General features: G+C 38.2%; 1 protein-coding gene across 3 annotated transcripts in view; it reads right to left on the bottom strand.

Moving 5' to 3' along the window:
* Positions 1 to 17,987, bottom strand: part of myt1b (myelin transcription factor 1b) — an 86,163-nt gene extending 68,176 nt beyond the window's left edge. For 2 of the 3 annotated variants that reach the window (XM_079850291.1, XM_079850292.1), the window contains exon 1: positions 17,900 to 17,987. In XM_079850291.1, the coding sequence (XP_079706417.1) occupies positions 17,900 to 17,927 (28 nt within the window). In that variant the 5' untranslated portion in view covers positions 17,928 to 17,987. The remainder of the gene's footprint in view (positions 1 to 17,899) is intronic. The other variant, XM_079850293.1, reaches the window with a different exon arrangement.
* Positions 17,988 to 19,855: the final 1,868 nt, after the last annotated feature.

The raw sequence follows: 19,855 nt of genomic DNA, 5'->3' as shown, positions 1-19,855 counted from the left end.
TCATTGTCATTAAAGTGAAATTACTGAACTTAAATATACGAGCTTGATAAAAATGATTTCTGAGAAAATGAGAAAATTTCAGATGGCACTCAGAGGCTTTTGCATCATGAAGTCTTCATATATATATATATATATATATATATATATATATATATATATATATATATATAGGCCTATATGATCCGAAGTAACTAGTTACTCGCTACTTGAGTAGTTTTTTCATTGGATACTTTTTTACTCTTACTCAAGTAAATATTAAGATTATTACTTTTACTTTTACTTTGAGTAAATATTTCTATAAGTACTTGTACTTTTACTTGAGTACAGTTTTTGGATACTCTACCCACCTCTGGTTGCCATAGACTTCCAGAGTGGAAGAAGAAGAAGAAACGGAAGAATAAAAATAATAAGAACTCCAACGATTACAATAGGTGATACGCACCTTTGGTACTTGGCCCCTAATAAAAAAAAAAACTTTTAGATATCAATCTACATATGCGAGGGTCATTGGTTATGCTTATCTTTGCTCACTCACTCTCACATACAAAATACCTGAACTGGAAGCGATGCCACCTGTTTTACAGAATATGGAAGTTGTTATGCAGAACCCTCATTTGGGTGACCTATTCCTTTAAGGAAAAAGAGAGGAAAATGAAGAACACGAAGGGGAATTCTCTCCTTCTTACACTCTACAGATGTCCATCACTTTTCTGTTTTGCCTGCATATTGACATTCAGGTAGCATAGCAACATGACAACATGCCTACCAACCTGCGGAAAGAGTCTGTTGCCGTTTGAAAAGGTTGACATGATAGGTGCGCGTGTGTGCGCATGGGAGCGCAGCGCCAGAGCTTTTCACTCTTTCACTCGCCTTCAGAGTGTCTCATTTCAATTTTAAAAACGTCTTTCCAGGAATCTGTAAATACCTTTACAAGCGCATCATAAATAGAGCACAGATCAGAGGAGCCGAGGAAAGTGCGTGTGTGTGCGAGCACCTCGTCTCCTTTAGTGATTTAATGAGGGTAGCGTGATACCCGAGGATCAATACAACGCCATTAAATTCAGCAGCGAAATGTAAATGACCTTGTTTAATATTATAACGACGGTTTTGATTGTCAAAGTGGAAGAGAAAGAGAAGGGGAAAATAAAGCCTGATCTTTTTTAAAAAAACATGAGCTGGTCAGCGGGGTTATGTAAATTTCAGCATTTTCGACCACAGAGCCAAATTCAAAATTCATGAAGATTAAAGTTGAATACTATATTAGGCAGCCCACGTTAAAAAGCTTGGCCTGGACTTATTATATTTCATCTGTGATGAGGAAGGAGTTAGATACGTCTTCAACAACTAAATCAATATTAATACACATTCAGCCTTCAGCTGGTCTGCTTGCCATTTATTTACCAGATAAAACACACCTACAAGACCACGATACTCCCTGCAAGGAAGAGGGGAAATGAGACGGTTCAGATTATGTAGGGTTATGGAGATGAGAAACAAAGGATAGGATGTGCTCATATGTGTGGAGGCAGGTCATAGTTCAGTTGCTGTGGTGACCAGACCTGTATTGAACACACAAGCCAGGAGAAGAATATAAATGTGAAGAAATGACAGAATGATATGGAGGGAAATCCTCTGCGAGACAACAGACTCAACAGATTGAGACAAAGATACAAACTTGTGCTTTTGCCTCTTTGTATGAGCATGGCGTTAAGCTCAAATGCAATTAATGCAGCATTGAAAGGACAATTGTCATTGCTTTTGTCAAAAAAAAAAAAACACAGCTTGGCTTGGAGAAGTGTGGCCCCTTGGGTGAAGTGACTTTTGACATGTGCGCTCGCATATCTTCCCCCGGGCTCAGTGTTTGAATCCAGAGGGGGAAGGAAGAGGACAGACTGCCGACACGACAACTGCTGCTTTTCTATTCCTTCCTCTTCCTCTGAGTGAAATCTGAGGAGTGGGCCATAATTATGAAAAAGAAATCATGCTTAATCTTATTCTGTACACACACCATTTGCTTATTACAGGAGTGACAACGGCATTCTACAACCAAATTCCTTCCCGAAAAAAATCAGGTACTTAACATTGTCAGACGGCATTATAAGGGATTCAGAATTCAGAATTTATTTGAAAGGTAGCAAGTTGAATTAATATAAATATAATATAAATATAATTTTACATAGAAAAGTAAATTTTGTCAAGAATATTATGAATATTGTGTTTATACTGCCTAAAAAGGTTTAAAAGCCTTACGGACAGAGAGAATAATAGATGTGGACTAGGGTGTAAGGACACTTCATTTCCCAGAATGCATTACAAATGTTGAATTGCAATTCAGTAAATTCCTCTTCCTGTCATTCTAATTCCACATTTCTGTAAGTTAGTCCAAGTCAAATTATAAAGGGAGGAGATGCTCTACTCTGAATTTTGCCTGAACAAACTATCACTATCACTGTCACTTCTTTATTCTATTCCATCACACACAAGAATAATTTAACTGCAACTGTCACTCCCAAAACTTTGTATAGTAGCTACAGGATAATAGTACTGATTTTTTTTTTCAGGTAATTTATTCTGAATGGACGTAAGTGTCAATGGATGTGAGTGAAGACTGTCTGAGGTGTGGATGGGGGTAGTACGGTAGATTTGATGAATGAAGCAGAGAGAGAGAGAGAGAGAGAGAAAGAGAGAGAGAGAAAGAGAGAGAGAGGTAAACCCCATTAAGAGCAATGAAAGACCTCCTGCTGCAGACAACAGAACCCACAGTCAGGCCGAACAGCAGTGTAAGACTAATACAATACAAGTCACTAATTAGCTCCGCTGTTCCCCTGACATATGCTCCAGAGAGAGAGAGAGAGAGAGAGAGAGAGAGAGAGAGAGAGAGAGAGAGAGAGAGAGAGAGAGAGAGGGAGAGAGGGAGAGAGGGAGAGAGAGAGGGGAATTTATAGAAGTAAATAGAGAAATATAAAGAATTTGGTCATCATATAACATTCTTGGCCACCTTTACATTTTACACTAGTTAAAAATAAGTAGGCCCTCTAATTTGACATGATTTCCCCCCAGTTTATATGAACTGTATATTTATGATTGATCATTTGTTCTTTGAAGAGGGTGTTTATTATTTAGTTAATTAGTCTAAAAAGTCAATAAAAATCAAAGGCAAACCCCCCATCTCTCTTCTAATCTAATCTAATTACAGAAGCCACTCTCTTGTCCAATCAGCAGTGAGAGAGATTACTTCCCACCATATGGTGAGTCAGTGAGATCATATCCCTTTATATATATCATATACTGAGAAATGTAATCATGCACAGATTGGAAGTGTGGGAAGTGACCTTATCTAGTTTACATCCTGTTCAGAGATCGAATGCAAATAAACTCTTCTGAGAGTGTCCATTTATACATTTATACCCGCTACAGAGAAGAAGACCAGTGAAAAACTCATGAATTTCTTTTGTAAACTGATTATTTATACTTGCTTGCTTTGGCCTTTTAACCACCTCAATAATATATAGTTCAGGCAGGAAACTCTAGCAATCTGCAAACAATGACATCATCTAACATGGCTCGAGCTGATTGGACTCTGCAGATTGTGCAGCCAATGAGCTTGCTGCTTAAATTTTAAATTGATTGTGTCTTCGTTTGCTGTAAGCAGTTTTGCAGTGTGCTATCAGGAACCCTCCACCTCCCCCAGCTCCACCCGTCTAGATCTGCTACAGGTATTTTCATGCATGTTATATTTGCAGCAGCAGCATGTTTGTGAATGTTCTTTTGAAACATATTTTATGTTCACAGCAGCATGTTTGTGAATGTTTTGGCAGTAGCAATAACAGGAAAGATTGGCGTAACAAATCAGGAAATTACAAGTCTACAAACCAAATTGTCCAAATGAGCACCACAGCACACCTGTCAGAAATATGTATGCTTAACACAAGATCACGACTTCTACATCCTATGTCCGCTCTATACTCTTTTGAGTTCTAAATCTTCAAATGTTATAAGGCCTTTGGTCATGTCCATAAGCCCATCATTAACTATATTGTACATGTCGTAGTAACACCACAAATGACATCCTCTTCAAGATAATGGTGGGTATAACACAAGGGTAAGGAGGTAGCACAGAGATTATTTTGGACTTCAAAAAGTGAACCAGCGTTCGGTAACAGTATATTTGTAAATCTAAGCTTTTGGATCATTCAGAGGAAGTATTAGTGTCACTAGGACAGAAGGGCCATATAGACTGTACAATGAAACAAGCAGGAAGCTTGAGAGAAAGAGAATACATTTTCCAGATCAATAATTATGAGGGCCAAGAGAAACAGAGCTGAAATCAAAGCAAGCAGCCATTCTGTGATGATGGTGAGGAGAATGCCTCTCTAACTATACCAGTCTTCATCATTTTGAGGATCTGTTATTTTAACTTAACATAAATACCAGAACCACCTTGAAATAGAGTGAAAAAACATCAATAAAATAATCAAAACAAAAAGTACAATACAACAATATAATGCAAAAGAAAAAAAAGAAGAAGATCTGGTTTATTGATGAGGTCTAGTTGAGTGAAACTGGGAAGGAGATACGACCCCGATCAATACTGAGCAGGTCAGCATCTCAAAGTGACTCTTACTCATAATGCCGAACAAGCCACAGAGGAGCAGGGGAGGGGAGGAAGAGAAGAAAAAAAAAAAAAAACAGAAGTAAAGATACTATCATGGAAAATAAGGACCACCCAGACACCCGTCAGAAGAAAAGAACAGATCAGTGGCACTTTTTGATGCTGTAAAACAGACAAGCTTTGATTCGACAAGGCACAAAAAAGGACTACCGTTCTCCTGAAATGTCCAAAAAACACACAGCTGGGGACGGAACAGAAGCAAAGGAAAAGCTTCATCACAGCAAGACCCTCAGGCAAAACACTCCAGTTATCTTTCCAGCGCAGCACTTTGCAGAAAGGTTTTGGCCCTCGTACAACACACACGCAGGTGCCACTGCGTGCCGAGAGAGCCATACATTTCTAATCTCCCAGCCAATCCCTGCTCTGAGCGGCCCCGTTGATGTTCGGCCTCTGATGCTTTGTGCATTTTGATGTCGAATCTCTTTTCGTTCCGCAATAAAGTTCTGCCGTGGAGTGAAATTGCAAGAAAAACGCCCAAACGAAACAAAACGGGACACAAATTGCTCTCTTTGTGCTGCTTTATGTAGGTCTGCTTAGCATTCAAGGGCAGGGCTGTTAGTGCGCATTGTGTTTGAAGCCCTCTGCACTCTGGTTTTAGATGCTGTGTGATAATGTAAGCCAATTCCCATTCCACCCTCCCCGTTTCATTCGCCTTATTGTTCTGCTATCCTCTCCCCCATCATAGAGGCAAAGTGCCTCCCGCTAACGCGGAGCTCCGTATTTAAATTACACTAGCAGTTTAAGAGCACACTGGGGAAATCGACAAGAAGGAGAATGAGAGGGTGTGTGGATGAGAGAGATACTACTGTATATTAAAGCACGAGAGAGTAAAAGAAAAATAAATGAAGTGCGGGAGAGAGAGATCCATGATAGTTTGACAGTTTTCTTCCCTTCTGTTCAATCAGAGGCAGTGATGTGGAACTGTAGGGGGAACAAATAACGCCTCACAACAAAGATGAAAAACAACTCGACTCTTCAATGATATTCTATAATTCAGAGCGTGGGATCACGCAAAAAACCATCAAATCATAACCACAGGCCTGCGCGAGTTAAATAGCTATATAAATATGGCGACGGAGGTTAAATAGGAGAATTGGCCATTTTCTCCCCTCGGTTTGTTCACAGTGTGGACAGATGAGTAAAATCTCTTTGGGTCTTGCTGGGAGGAGAAAGAACTGAGAGCAATTTAATTTGTTTTAATGTGGCAAATAAGCACAATAACTTCTGCTTGACCCGCACGGGCCAGAGGAAACTGACAATCCCAGAATGCATCGCTGTGGTGGAAAGTGGATGTGTTTTGATTTGCATGTAAATTGCAGACAAGGGACTTTTTCATTCCAGAGCAGGTGTACTTTCTAACACTCATGCACTTGTATGCACACTCACACACACTCACATACATGCACAGTGGTGGTGTGACATGAAAAATGCCATAAACACAGCTGTTGTAGGCGAAAACCTTTCCTTGAGGAGTCTTGCATTCAGCTATAAAAGGTGCAGATGGGTTTTACGGTCTTTAGCAGAATCACTTGGAACCTTGAAGTACTAACATCATTTCCAGTGAATTGATGGGATAGGAACACATTATTTGAATGATGCGACAATTTAGTCTTCTTCACGCTATGGAAATATACATTATAGGGCCAAAAGTATGTGGACACCTGAACACCACATCAATATGCATGCCTTCTGGGAAAGTTTTTCACTAGATGTTTGAACACAGATGCAGGGATTTGCTCGCATTCAGAAGGTCCAAAGGTCAGGGTGATACAACTGCCCTGATATTATAATGAAGAGAATCAAAAGAATTAAATGCTTGCAAAGAAAAAAAAAAAAAAAAACACACTTCTTATTTAATTGGAAAAAACTATAAATTGTATTAAAATGTTTTCTTTATTTAATTTGTTTTAAAATACGTATTATTTTGTAGAAAAAAAGTTTTTTTTTAAAATTAATATTCAATCAACTTTGACCCACCAAATTTGTATGATGTGACCGACACGTAAGAAGTATAAATAAATAAACACATATCATAGAGAAAGCCCCTGTAGACTCTCAAGTCAGTAGTTTTCCTTTTTTATTACATTTTATTACAATATTACATTTACCATTTCTAATAACTTTAATGAAAAACGGCATGTGTAACAATCAAGCAATATTCGCACACTTTATTTTAGTGTCCTTTTTACACGTTGCATGCAGTTACTATAGTAATATCTATACATTATGCATAATTACATGCAACTAACCCTAAACCAAACCCTAAAGCTAACCCTATAGTGAGTACATGTAGTTAATTAATATTATTCAGTACTTAATCACAAGTGTATAACCTAAATATAAAACACTTGATTGTTACAGAACATGACAGAACGTTTTACTTTAATCAAAGTTATTAAAGTGAAATATAATTTAAATGTTTACTGTTCACCAAACCTGTGATCCATACAGTAAATACTTGAAAATATTCGAGTTTGATTATGTTTACAATGTAAAGTAACCCTGCACTCCATGCGGAGCCACGTAATGTGTACCATGTGAAGTGAAGGACTTTGTTCACTCTCAAGAGCCCATTTGAAGCAGCATGGTAGCACAAAACACGCCGTACGGCCCACAAAATGGCATGCACGGCATACTGTATAACTGCAGTATCATAACGTAATGGACCGAGCTCCACATACACAGCACGTGTGATCGCAAGGAGAAATGTCTGTGGAAGCAGGCGAGCTCTTAAATGGGTTGTTAGTGTCTGATCATCCAGAAGCTCCAAGGGGCTTTTAGCAGAGTGCTTTCAGGAGACTTGGGAAGGGAAAAATACTCACACAAGTGAGCTGCCATTAACGCGTACATACAAACACTACTCTCAAGCCTTCGTTGGAACACACGGGTCGGCATGTATATCAGCAGGCAGGCAAAACAGCGTGTTCTTTCCTTTCATCTTCGCAAGGTAATTATGGAGAGATAATCTGAGTCCTGGACCCCTTAGTTGGGGCCAATCTGGCCTCTATCAGGAGCCAGGACTGAAAGGTCAAGAGTGAGTTTCAGTGCCGGTTCTGCAATGCACGATTTGTCCTGTGGTGGTAATGATGAAACTAGACATTTCTTGTACCCTAATCTTTTGAACATTCACATATTGCTTCTCATAAACTGAAATAGTACCAAAAACACACAATCATCTTTTGCCTAAATGCTATAAACAGCAGCAGGGTCATTCCTACAGACTGGTGGATTTGGAAGAAGGATTTGGTTGCAATGGTCTTCACGATCAACTTGGGCTCACGATTCATGAGGGGAAAAAAAAATCTATTAAATATATATATTTTGTCTTGTCAGAGACTAAATTAAAAAAAATCTTTATTTAGATTTAGTGGGGTTCAAATGTTATCATGTTATCTTTGTTTTCAATAGTTAAGTTGTTCGAACTTGTCCACATACGTAATCTTTAATCATATTCCGAATTAGGGAAACTTTATAAGGCAGCCAGGAGGTCGCTGTGAAAGCAACAGGCCTTGCAATGGGTTTATTTGATGTGGTCAACTTGACAAGATCACTTATTCAATAGTTGTTCAATTGCGGACCACCGCATGTGTACTTACAGACAACTGGGGTTTTTTTTTTTTTGGTCTGCAAAGTTGATTAGTATAATTTTTGCTTTCACTGTTGCAACACTCCAGAGCATATTTGAACTGCATGTTTTTTTTTTTTTTTCGCCCACACATTAAATATTTCTTTTCAAAAACAGCTGAGGGAAAATGAATGAAATGGGAAAGGAAAGAAAGGAGAGTAGATGTTGAGTGGAATGGGCAGATACATGTAACACTTCAGCTATTTACTTTTCTCTTCAGCAAACCATTCTGATTTCAACCTTTCAGTCCATTACCCTTGTCCAAAGATGCAGGAAACGAAAACTCACACCTTCCAGCCTTCAATTTATCTTTTTTTACCTTAAACATTCAACCATCAGTCCTTAGAGCTGTACGGTCCTATAATCAGCAGATAAGACATAGGCTATAAAGACATGCTATGTTCCACACAGCAGAAAACGGTGCAATACTGTTTAGCTGCCAAGCCAAGAATGGGTGGAAAAACATAACAAGTGTGTTAGGAGAGATTTTAAAACAGCCAAGCTATTATTAGGAATTTCCTGAATTCAATACAGTAAATGCTTTTAAAATATAAATAGGCGAATTAAAATAGTAAAATTGAGTTTAGATAAATCTTCTAAAGTGGCTGAACTGAAGTGGAACTTCATGGACCATCAGCAGTTTTTATTCACTTCTTGCTCATCGAAAGGGAGAGGCGAAATGGTTTATGGCCATATCTAGGCTTTGCCAAATTGGTTTTTCATAAAAGTTTTCACAGCTAGTTTAAGAAAGTAGAACTGGGGTCCTCAGTTCTATTGTAACAGACTAAGTCAATATGAAAAGAATAAAATAAAAATAATGATAGGCATTCTTGGTATTGTTGTGAACAAAACATTGGTGTACATTACTCCAAAATAATAAATAAAAAGTTTTAATAATCCTTCATCCAAATAAAAAGAGACTTTCCTTTTCTGCAGACATCATCAAGTCCTCTTATTTTAACTCCTCCCCTCCAATATAAAGACCACGGAAATCACATATATCCCTACTATACACTGATAAAAATGATTTTGTGGTCAAGTAAATACTACAGAAAAAAAACAATGTAATTTAAATGAAAAAGTTAGTTCAGGCAAGAATAAAAAAACTAAGTAAATTCTATATTAGTACTCAATTCAAGCGTGTAGAAATGAAAGTGTAAATATCAGCGTTATAAAACTAAGTAAAATTACTCAACTTTTCTGATACTGGTGTTCCCATCATGCACTGTGCCTTGAATAATTAATGAGGTTGATTTTTCACTGTTTTCCAGCTGTATTTACACTGTTTTATCATTGCTTTTGATGTTAGGATTAGTAACTTGCCATTTTGTGACATTTGGAGTTAATTTTCTACTCAAAATGACACATTCAAACACAAAAACGATCCATCAAATGTTACTGTCATTGTGTATTGTCTACCAATTGAATTGAGGTCTCTGCGTTCACAAGGCTGTAGGTGTCTCACACAATATCTATTGTATTAATTACTTAGATATTTCTAAGTAAAGCATATACTTCAACAGTGTGGTTTAATTTAATGTTATATCCAAGTGTTTGAGTGAAATATACTGCAAAGGAAATGTCAACTAAATAGATATTACTCAACCTTTTACTAGCCAAGTTAAAATTACTTATTTTCTTTGTTACTTTCACTTAACTTAGTTAAGTAGAGTTTACTTAATTCCATATGTGATATATACTTAAAAAATTTGCATGTGATATTTCCTTTTACAAAGACAAATTAAGTGAATTTAAAGTTAAACAAAATGATACACACACACACACACACACACACACACACACACACACACACACACACACACACACACATATACATATGTGTGTGTATGTATCATTTTGTTTAACTTGATTCCATGAGTGAAATTTACTTGCAAAAGAATAATCTAGTTAATTTTACTTATAGTAATTATTATTTAAAAGAAATTCAGTGTGAGGCAGAAATGATCCTTCAATACACTTTAACCCCACTGCAGTGTGGGATTTAATGGATGCCCCTTCATATACACACACGCATATATATATATCAAATCGTGACTTTACATCTCACAATTACAACTTTACTGAATTTAAAATTTATATCTCACAGTGTGACTTAATTTCTTATTTTAAACTTCGTCTCACAATTATCTTTTTTACTCTGATGTGGAAACGGACTTCCATAAACGGGCATGCAATAGAAAACTCATTTGTGTGTAAGGAAGCACAACTCAGAGAATGTAAAATATACATAGGACATGTACAATGCATGCATACCTGTCTACACACACACATTTCTCATAAGTGTGGTTTTTAATAACAGTTGTCTCATTTGGCAAAAAATATTGCATTTGAATCTCACAGATGGAGGTCCCTTTGGAACAGTCATAGAGAGTGCAGAAGTCTGCTTTAGGGCATGAGTCTTATTTCACACTTGCAGTGTATGCATGTGTGTATATGCATGCTTTTCAGGGCAAGGCCGTGCGACAGTGTGTGAATGATCCATACATGTGTGTTCATGCGGTCGCATATGTCTGTGTTACATGTGCGAGAGCGTGCGACTGTAACCGATGAATCACGCATCATTGGTCAGGTGTATTTCTATCTGAGAACTACAGACGAGTATTCAAGCAATGTGTCTATGTGCAAACAGTATGTGTGTGAGTGTGTGAGTGAAAGAGAGGTGATAATCCCTGTCAGTAATGTCATTCATAGGAATAGGCTGATCAGTTTGGGCACAAGAGGCAATACAGCCAGTGTGCTGGAAGAATTGTGTCTATATGGGGGAGAAGAAGGGGATTCTTGAAAATAGAAAGTAGACATTCAAAGACTTATGAGGGATTATACACTCACACTTCCCCTTTTGTTGCTAAGGCTTAAACCAAACTTCACATTAAACCAAAAGTGAAGGGGCACGGACTCATTGCATATGAGATACTGTGGCCCAGATCTTGCCTGTCTGTCAATTTTTTAATGAACCAATTAAAACTGTGCATTATAGAGCACCTGAAAGCTGCATGCAGGGCCAGATAACATAATATTCACTTCGTTAAAATGTTTAACTGCTGGTAAGGGCAGCACTACCACTGGAACAATAAATGCATAAATAAAGCATTTTGAATGGGTCAAGCTAAGAAATAATAACCTCCTCTCAGTTTTAAGGCCCGCTCACATAATTGTTCTAATTCTTTGAGAAAAGTCCAAAACACAACTAAAATGATAACAGAGGAACGATATCATTGGAATCACTTTCAGAACGATTTTTTTCCAGCTGATGAACAATGAAAACATTGACAGCCAATCAGAATCCATCCTGCTTTCAAGCTCTTAAGCATTTAAAGTGGCTGATGACTTTATACCAGTGGCAATTGGAATATTAAATGAAGGGTAAGCAATTCCTTGTGAGAATAACTTTTATATTGACATATTGTGTATGTATAAATTTGTTTTTTATGAGAAACCAAAGGAGAATTTCCACATTGGTGGACAAATAAAGTTAAACTAACTAAATAATTAACTGCAGCACACACTTAAAATAAACTAAATGTTATTATCTGTTGGTGTATATGACACGCTGACTTTGCCATGAATCAATCGACAGAAAGCAGAGGCAGTCCACCATACTGTACATGCTTCTGATCCTTGTTAGATTGAGTGGCAGAAGAGGATCAACCGGGCAAAAGTAATATTGACAGTTCTGATTTTTTCACGACAATTGATATTTGATGCATACCAAAGCCACTGTTTCCAGTAAATGTGAGGAGAGATCACTTAATCCTATGCCTTAGTACCCTTAAGGTGATGATACACAGGGCAACTTTTTGAGCAATGTTGCTGGGCAATGTTGCCGAGCAATTGTTGCTTGGGCACTTTCCCATTGAAAATGGGCAATAAATTTCTATCTGGATCATTTAGATCGGTCATGGGCCCTGTGTCTCATCTGGTTGCCCGTTGACGGCAACATTGCTCAAAAAGTTGCCCTGTGTATCATCACCTTTAGTGCCTTAATACACTAAACTCCAGCAGGTCTACAGATACAGATAAACTGGCATTCCCATTAGAGCACACATTACACTCTGATGACAACAATTAACACCAAGCAAACTGCTCGCTCAGACGCATACATAACATGCACCCAATGAAAAAAAAAAAAAGACCTCAGCGAAAGATGACATATGGCGTGAGCAATTTCCCTCTCAATTTCAGCTCCAACTCCAACTGATGTTTTCATGTGCCAGAAAATAGACGTTCCCCCTTTACTCCCCCCCTTCTGAAAGTCATCTGCTCCGTGAGCAGTAAGCACCATCGCGGCTTGCAGACCCAAATGAGAGCATACAAATGATTTGTGGCACCATCGTCCCGCAAAGGCACCGGAGAACGGAAATGGGGAAGGAGAGGAGGAGGAGGGGAAAGAGGAGAGAGGGAGGAGACGTGGAGGGGGAGATAATGTCACTTTCACCTTGTATTCCTCCGCCAGCCCATAATGCTCATTTTTCCCCATTTTCACAGCAAATTCGTTTCAGTAGCGGCGGCCAACCCCCCAACTAGAGCAAATGAGAGAGAAATGAGAGAGTGAATGCAAACGAGAGGGAGGGCAAGAGCGAGGGGTGCTGTTGGGGGGTGAGTGGGCCGAATTTGCACAGTGACCTTTTTCTGATCCAATCTCACTGATGAATCCTAATGAAGGATTTAATAAAATCACACTTTACAATCTGTCTCTGCATCAAAGCGTGGAATCACATTCATATCAGACCAACTGCGTACACAAGCTCGATGAAATAAATATCAGATCTAAACCTGTGTGTGTGCTGGCCTTGTCGGTGGGTGGGGGCGGGGAATGTGGGTTGGTACAGGCCTCCGAAATTGGCCAGACTGAACAGGCAACGCCTGGGCCATTTGTTCCAGATGCGGTCTAAAATCACATCTCATCACTTTCATTTAGACCTTAATGAGTTAGCCGTCAACACGCCACACAATTCCACACTGACGTTCACACAGTTGAAAGTTTGTTCAAAGGTTACTTCAGTTGGTAATGGTGGTGAAACTATTTTTTCTCTGAAAAAGTTTTGAAATAAAATTGTCATCTCGTGGCAAAATAACATGGACTAAACAAGACTATTTGAATATTGTGAGCATTTTCTCATTTTTCGATACTATACCACAAAAACATTACCTCACGAATATGAGAAAGGCATCAAATGTGCACTTCATAATCTCAAAAGAGGCTGAAAGTCATCAGGGTGTTTTTCAACTACTTTCGTCTTGTGTTTCAGGAATACTGCTTATACAGTTACACTTTATTTTAAGGTGTCCTGTTACAGTGTAATTATCCAATTAAGTACTGTGTAATATTAATTAACAACATGTAATATGGAGATAGGGTTTAGTTAGGGGTTAGTTGCTATATGTGCTTAATTTACTATTACCACTATACACAAGGACACAATGTGTGACAAGGACACTGTCAAATAAAGTGTTGCGGAAGGTTCACCCAAAAATGACAATTCTCTCATCATTTACTCTCCCTTATGTTATTCCAAAACTGCATGACTTTGATTCTTCTGTGGAACTCAAACGAAGACATTTTGAAGAATGCTGGGAACCAAACAGTTGTGGTTACCACTGATTTCCATTGTATGGACAAAACACGTTTTCTTTCTCAAAATTTCTTCTTTTACACTTCACAGAAGAAAGGAAGTCATGCAGGTTTGGGACAAAATGAGTAAATTTCATTTTTGGGTGAACTATCCATTTAACACTTTTTGTCATCTTCAAGATCATTTGTAAATATAGAATCTTTATTTTACTGAAATGAACATTCACAACAGACTTGTTTGATGTCTCCTTTTGTGTTCCATGGAAGAAAGTAAGTCATAGAGGTTTGGAAAGACATGAGAGTCAAATGAGATTAAATGATTACAGATTTGTGTGTGTGTATACATTATTGTACCTACTGGATTTAAGGCAAGTTAATATTCTTCACAATACTGGGAAAGGTAGCAGTGTTACATATCATCATAAATTATCCTTAGTGGGAGAGGAGAAAAACCTCACAAAATGAGAACTTGCCAGAAACATGGCACTTCTCACTCAGACATACAGCTAAAATTATTGTTCAATGAAGAAGTGGCAATGTATTCTTTGCAACGCTGACATCTGGTGGACAAAGAAAGTGAGAACAGACAGTGAGCAGAGAGATTGTATGGGATGATCTGATAAGTATAAATCAGAAAAAAGCATAAAAGTTGTTAAACTGGTATTGTGTTTCTACCTCCACATGTATATGGGAGGAAAGAGGCGGTGAGGTCACTCCATAATGTCACTGTATACAGTGAGGAAAATAAGTATTTGAACACCCTGCTATTTTGCAAGTTCTCCCACTTGGAAATCATGGAGGGGTCTGAAATTGTCATCGTAGGTGCATGTCCACTGTGAGAGACATAATCAAAAAAAAAAAAAATCAAAATGTATGATTTTTTAACTATTTATTTGTATGATACAGCTGCAAATAAGTATTTGAACACCTGAGAAAATCAATGTTAATATTTGGTACAGTAGCCTTTGTTTGCAATTACAGAGGTCAAACGTTTCCTGTAGTTTTTCACCAGGTTTGCACACACTGCAGGAGGGATTTTGGCCCACTCCTCCACACAGATCTTCTCGAGATCAGTCATGTTTCTGGGCTGTCGCTGAGAAACACGGAGTTTGAGCTCCCTCCAAAGATTCTCTATTGGGTTTAGGCCTGGAGACTGGCTAGGCCACGCCAGAACCTTGATATGCTTTTTACAGAGCCACTCCTTGGTTATCCTGGCTGTGTGCTTCGGGTCATTGTCATGTTGGAAGACCCAGCCTCGACCCATCTTCAATGCTCTAACTGAGGGAAGGAGGTTGTTCCACAAAATCTCGCAATACATGGCCCCGGTCATCCTCTCCTTAATACAGTGCAGTCGCCCTGTCCCATGTGCAGAAAAACACCCCCAAAGCATGATGCTACCACCCCCATGCTTCACAGCAGGGATGGTGTTCTTGGGATGGTACTCATCATTCTTCTTCCTCCAAACATGTTTAGTGGAATTATGACCAAAAAGTTCTATTTTGGTCTCATCTGACCACATGACTTTCTCCCATGACTCCTCTGGATCATCCAAATGGTCATTGGCAAACTTAAGACGGGCCTTGACATGTGCGGGTTTAAGCAGGGGAACCTTCCGTGCCATGCATGATTTCAAACCATGACGTCTTAGTGTATTACCAACAGTAACCTTGGAAACGGTGGTCCTAGCTCTTTTCAGGTCATTGACCAGCTCCTCCCGTGTAGTTCTGGGCTGATTTCTCACCTTTCTTAGGATCATTGAGACCCCACGAGGTGAGATCTTGCATGGAGCCCCAGTCCGAGGGAGATTGACAGTCATGTTTAGCTTCTTCCATTTTCTAATGATTGCTTCAACAGTGGACCTTTTTTCACCAAGCTGCTTGGCAATTTCCCCATAGCCCTTTCCAGCCTTGTGGAGGTGTACAATTTTGTCTCTAGTGTCTTTGGACAGCTCTTTGGTCTTGGCCATGTTAGTAGTTGGATTCTTACTGATTGTATGGGGTGGACAGGTGTCTTTATGCAGCTAACGACCTCAAACAGGTGCATCTAATTTAGGATAATAAATGGAGTGGAGGTGGACATTTTAAAGGCAGACTAACAGGTCTTTGAGGGTCAGAATTCTAGCTGATAGACAGGTGTTCAAATACTTATTTGCAGCTGTATCATACAAATAAATAGTTAAAAAATCATATATTGTGATTTCTGGATTTTTTTTTTTTTAGATTATGTCTCTCACAGTGGACATGCACCTACGATGACAATTTCAGACCCCTCCATGATTTCCAAGTGGGAGAACTTGCAAAATAGCAGGGTGTTCAAATACTTATTTTCCTCACTGTATGTGTGCAAACTGTATGCTTTACATCTGTGTGACCAGTTCATCGAAATGCCAGGAATTGACTCGATATGAAATATCCAATACGCAATTTCTCACTGATTACAATTTAAATGGCATTTACTCAAACATGACAGAATGACAGAGATATTGAGAAAGGGTTATCTATCCATCCATCCATCCATCCATCCATTCAATAGGGTAGGGTGTGTGTAAACCACAAGGCTTTATTGATGTACAGAAGAGTGGCATGTCCATCATGAAGGTCTAATCTCTGTGGTAAACATGCTCTGAAATGGAGGTCTGTTCTGCATCTTTATCCTGAGAGCACTCATCACAGTAAATACTACATGCCTTTACAAACTGCACCTCAGCAGCCACTTATATGCTCCTATTGAAAACAGAATACTTAAGAGTTTCCCCATACATGTCCAATAGGCTCTATTCTGCACACTTTCTTCTCAGCAAAGGCTGAAACATTTGCTAAAAGCTTCTCTTCCAGCCCTTTTGTCCATCACTACAAATCCAACCTCAGGCTGCTCCTATAGTGACTAAAGCATAATGAATTATTCACCCCTCTTCTTTGTAATTAATGGTCTGTGCTTTCAAGTGCAGCTCTAAATTGGTATGTTTTATGGGTTCCTATGAAACTGTTGTGCAAATCAGTCCAGCATCTCACTGAAGGCCATATGCAGTGGTTTCTTCATGCGGAAAATCTAATTCATAAATGCCAAGTGGGAGCAGTTGCAAGGAAAATGTATTTTCTCATACAACACACATACTGTTATGGTGAGGCTTGACATTGTAAAAGTGGGAAACTGATATATATATATATATGACTTGATACATGACTTGATATATGATTTGATATATGACTTTTTACAATCGATACGGAACAAGCAGCAAAAGAAAAACTCAGCTCAACAAAAAACATTATCAGCTTTGAAAATAAGCATAGGAATAATTGCACTAATAATATGCACTTCATTAAGTAAATGCATGTATCTCATAAAACATATTTCATATTATATTTCATAACATATTACATATTTCACTTACTGCTTACTGTAAATATACACTAAAAATATACACTACTATTCAAAAGTTTGGGGTTGATAAGATTTTTTTTTGTTTTGGGGAAAAAAAAAGTCTTATGCTCACCAATGCTGCATTTATTTGATCAAAAATACAGTAAAAACAGTAATATTGTGAAATAACCATTTTCTATTTTAATATATTTTAAAATGTAATTTATTCCTGTGATGTCAAAGCTGAATTTTCAGCATCATTACTCCAGTCTTCAGTGTCACATGGTCCTTCAGAAATCATTTTAAAATGCTTATTTGCTGCTCAAGAAACATTTCTTACTATTATCAATGTTGAAATATTTAATATTTTTGTGGAAACCATGGCACATTTTTTGTTGAAAAGAAAGTTCAAAAGAATGGCATTTATATGAAATAGAAATCTTCACTGTCACTTTTAATGCATCCTTGCTGAATAAAACCAATAATTTTATTCATTAATTCATAATTTTTTTTTTACAAAAATCTTACTGACCCTAAACTTTTAAAAAGTAATGTGTAAAATTGTAGTACTTTATTTCTAAAATCGGATGGAAAATGTGTTTATCATAAATAATTCATGAATAATTATTAGTGGAGTTTTACATTTTACCTTTCTCTGATACCTCAGTGTCTTCCATGACAGTGCTCGGCTCTTTGGATTGACCGTCTGCTCTTTGACTCTGATTGGCCTCTCATGCATCACTGGTCACTCTGCAGAAAGACAAGAGACATTAAGTCACTCATTTTTCAAAACAACCTGAAGGGGAGTGATGTGTGTGTGTGTGTGTGTGTGTGTGTGTGTGTGTGTGTGTGTGTGTGTGTGTGTGTGTGTGTGTGTGTGTGTGTGTGTGTGTGTGTGTGTGTGTGTGTGTGTGTGTGTGTGTGTGTGTGTGTGTGTGTGTGTGTGTGTGCGCGTGTTTGATGTTAGGGGGTTTAGAGAGAAGAAGGTATCTCAGTGCTATAAAGAAGATTGCTGGATCAAAGCCCACTCAATGTCTCTCATCTGACCACTACTGCTGTGCCTTCAGTTCAAGCAAATAAATTGACCTTTGTAAGCCCTGCAAGCTTCCTATAGCTTGATGTCCTTTTTCCGACTCTCTTTCATTTCATGTCAAGTTACAGCACAGTGTTTTCAACTAATATTTTTTCAGCACTCGTTGTGAATGAGAAAATTGCACCTGGTACCTATTGTTTGCATGGATCTTTCCTCTACGGCATGCATCGGCACACATTATCTCATCCTCTGTTTGTTCTGTTTGTTCCCACCATCATGACTCACGCAGAATGCATTCTTCCATTCACTTACCAGGACAAAAACCCATTTTTATAAAAATCTCTCCAAGGCAAGTTTTAATCCCGCCATCGCCTTTACAATCAACCACATCTCCCAAATTAAAACTGGGCAAAAGGTTAAGCTCTATGGTGGCATTGCTTTTGTGATCTACTGCATCGATATTTAATGTTAGTGTCTTTTTTTCTGTTAAACATTAAAGAAAAGACATTAAATTATTACTGTCAATTCAACAAGACTATAGTTAAAAAAAACAATTTTCCTGGGATAAAAAAAAAAGAAGAGGAAATCCAAACTTACCTTGACTGAAAGTTTTACAGCAGTTTTCGTATATGTGTACAATAAGAGATGGTCTAAAAATGACGCATTGAGCACAAGCTTTACTTTTATCATCAACTCTGAAAAGATTCAGACACTCTGAATAGTTTCTGAGGAACTAAGGCACCACGGCACACAGTGACAGCAGAAATAGAAAAAGTTCTGCTTTTGAAAAAATAATAACGCCGTCTGGGTGGTTTTGTTGGTACAGAAGCGAAGAGGAAGAATGTGGGGGGAAAAAGTCACAATGTATCCTTTTAGGAGTGTAAAAAAAAAGAAAGAAAATACAGCCCAAAGCTCTGCCACTGTGCAGCGTACTTCCCCTAATAATGCATAGTATCCCAGTCCTCAAGCAGATTCCAAATAACTTAGTTAAGTGTATGTAAACTGTGATAAGTTAAGAAATGAGGAACCACAGATCTCATATCTTGTCTAGTCTAATCTTCTGTAATGGTCTATTTTTCCAGTTGTATCAGATCTCAGAGTATGTTTAGCGTCTGCATTTGTATTTCAGTTCAGATTAAAGAGATATACAATTAGTACCGCTCTTGAGCATGAAAGACGTTGAAACATGTTTCCAAAACCTTTTTTCAGATCAGTCTCAGGTCAAACTAAGTTTAAGTAAATAAACACCACCAAACAAGCTCAACTGCTTTGTCCCAGACATAATTCAGGAGGAGTGTGACGTCCCATTAGGCAGTTGGAAGTGAAAAGTATGTAACTTCAGAGAGTTCAAAGTGACTTGAGCTGCAACAGCCCAGCGCCTCGGGCAACACTGACACACAGAGGCTCAGTTCAGCACTGCCGGCCGTTACAGCTGCACGTCTTGTGACTTTCTTTAAACAGCTTCTTTCCCATTATCAAATACTTTGGATTTAACAGGAAAAATCAAACAAGTCCCAAACTGCAAAAAGCGCAGCTGTGTGGAAAACACAAGGCTAAAACCAGGTTAAAGAT

Source organism: Squalius cephalus (genome assembly GCF_949319135.1).
Source record: "Squalius cephalus genome assembly, chromosome: 18".
Classification (NCBI taxonomy): domain Eukaryota; kingdom Metazoa; phylum Chordata; class Actinopteri; order Cypriniformes; family Leuciscidae; genus Squalius; species Squalius cephalus.
Note: the sequence above shows the minus strand (reverse complement) of the source record. Positions and strands in the feature narration are given on the sequence as shown.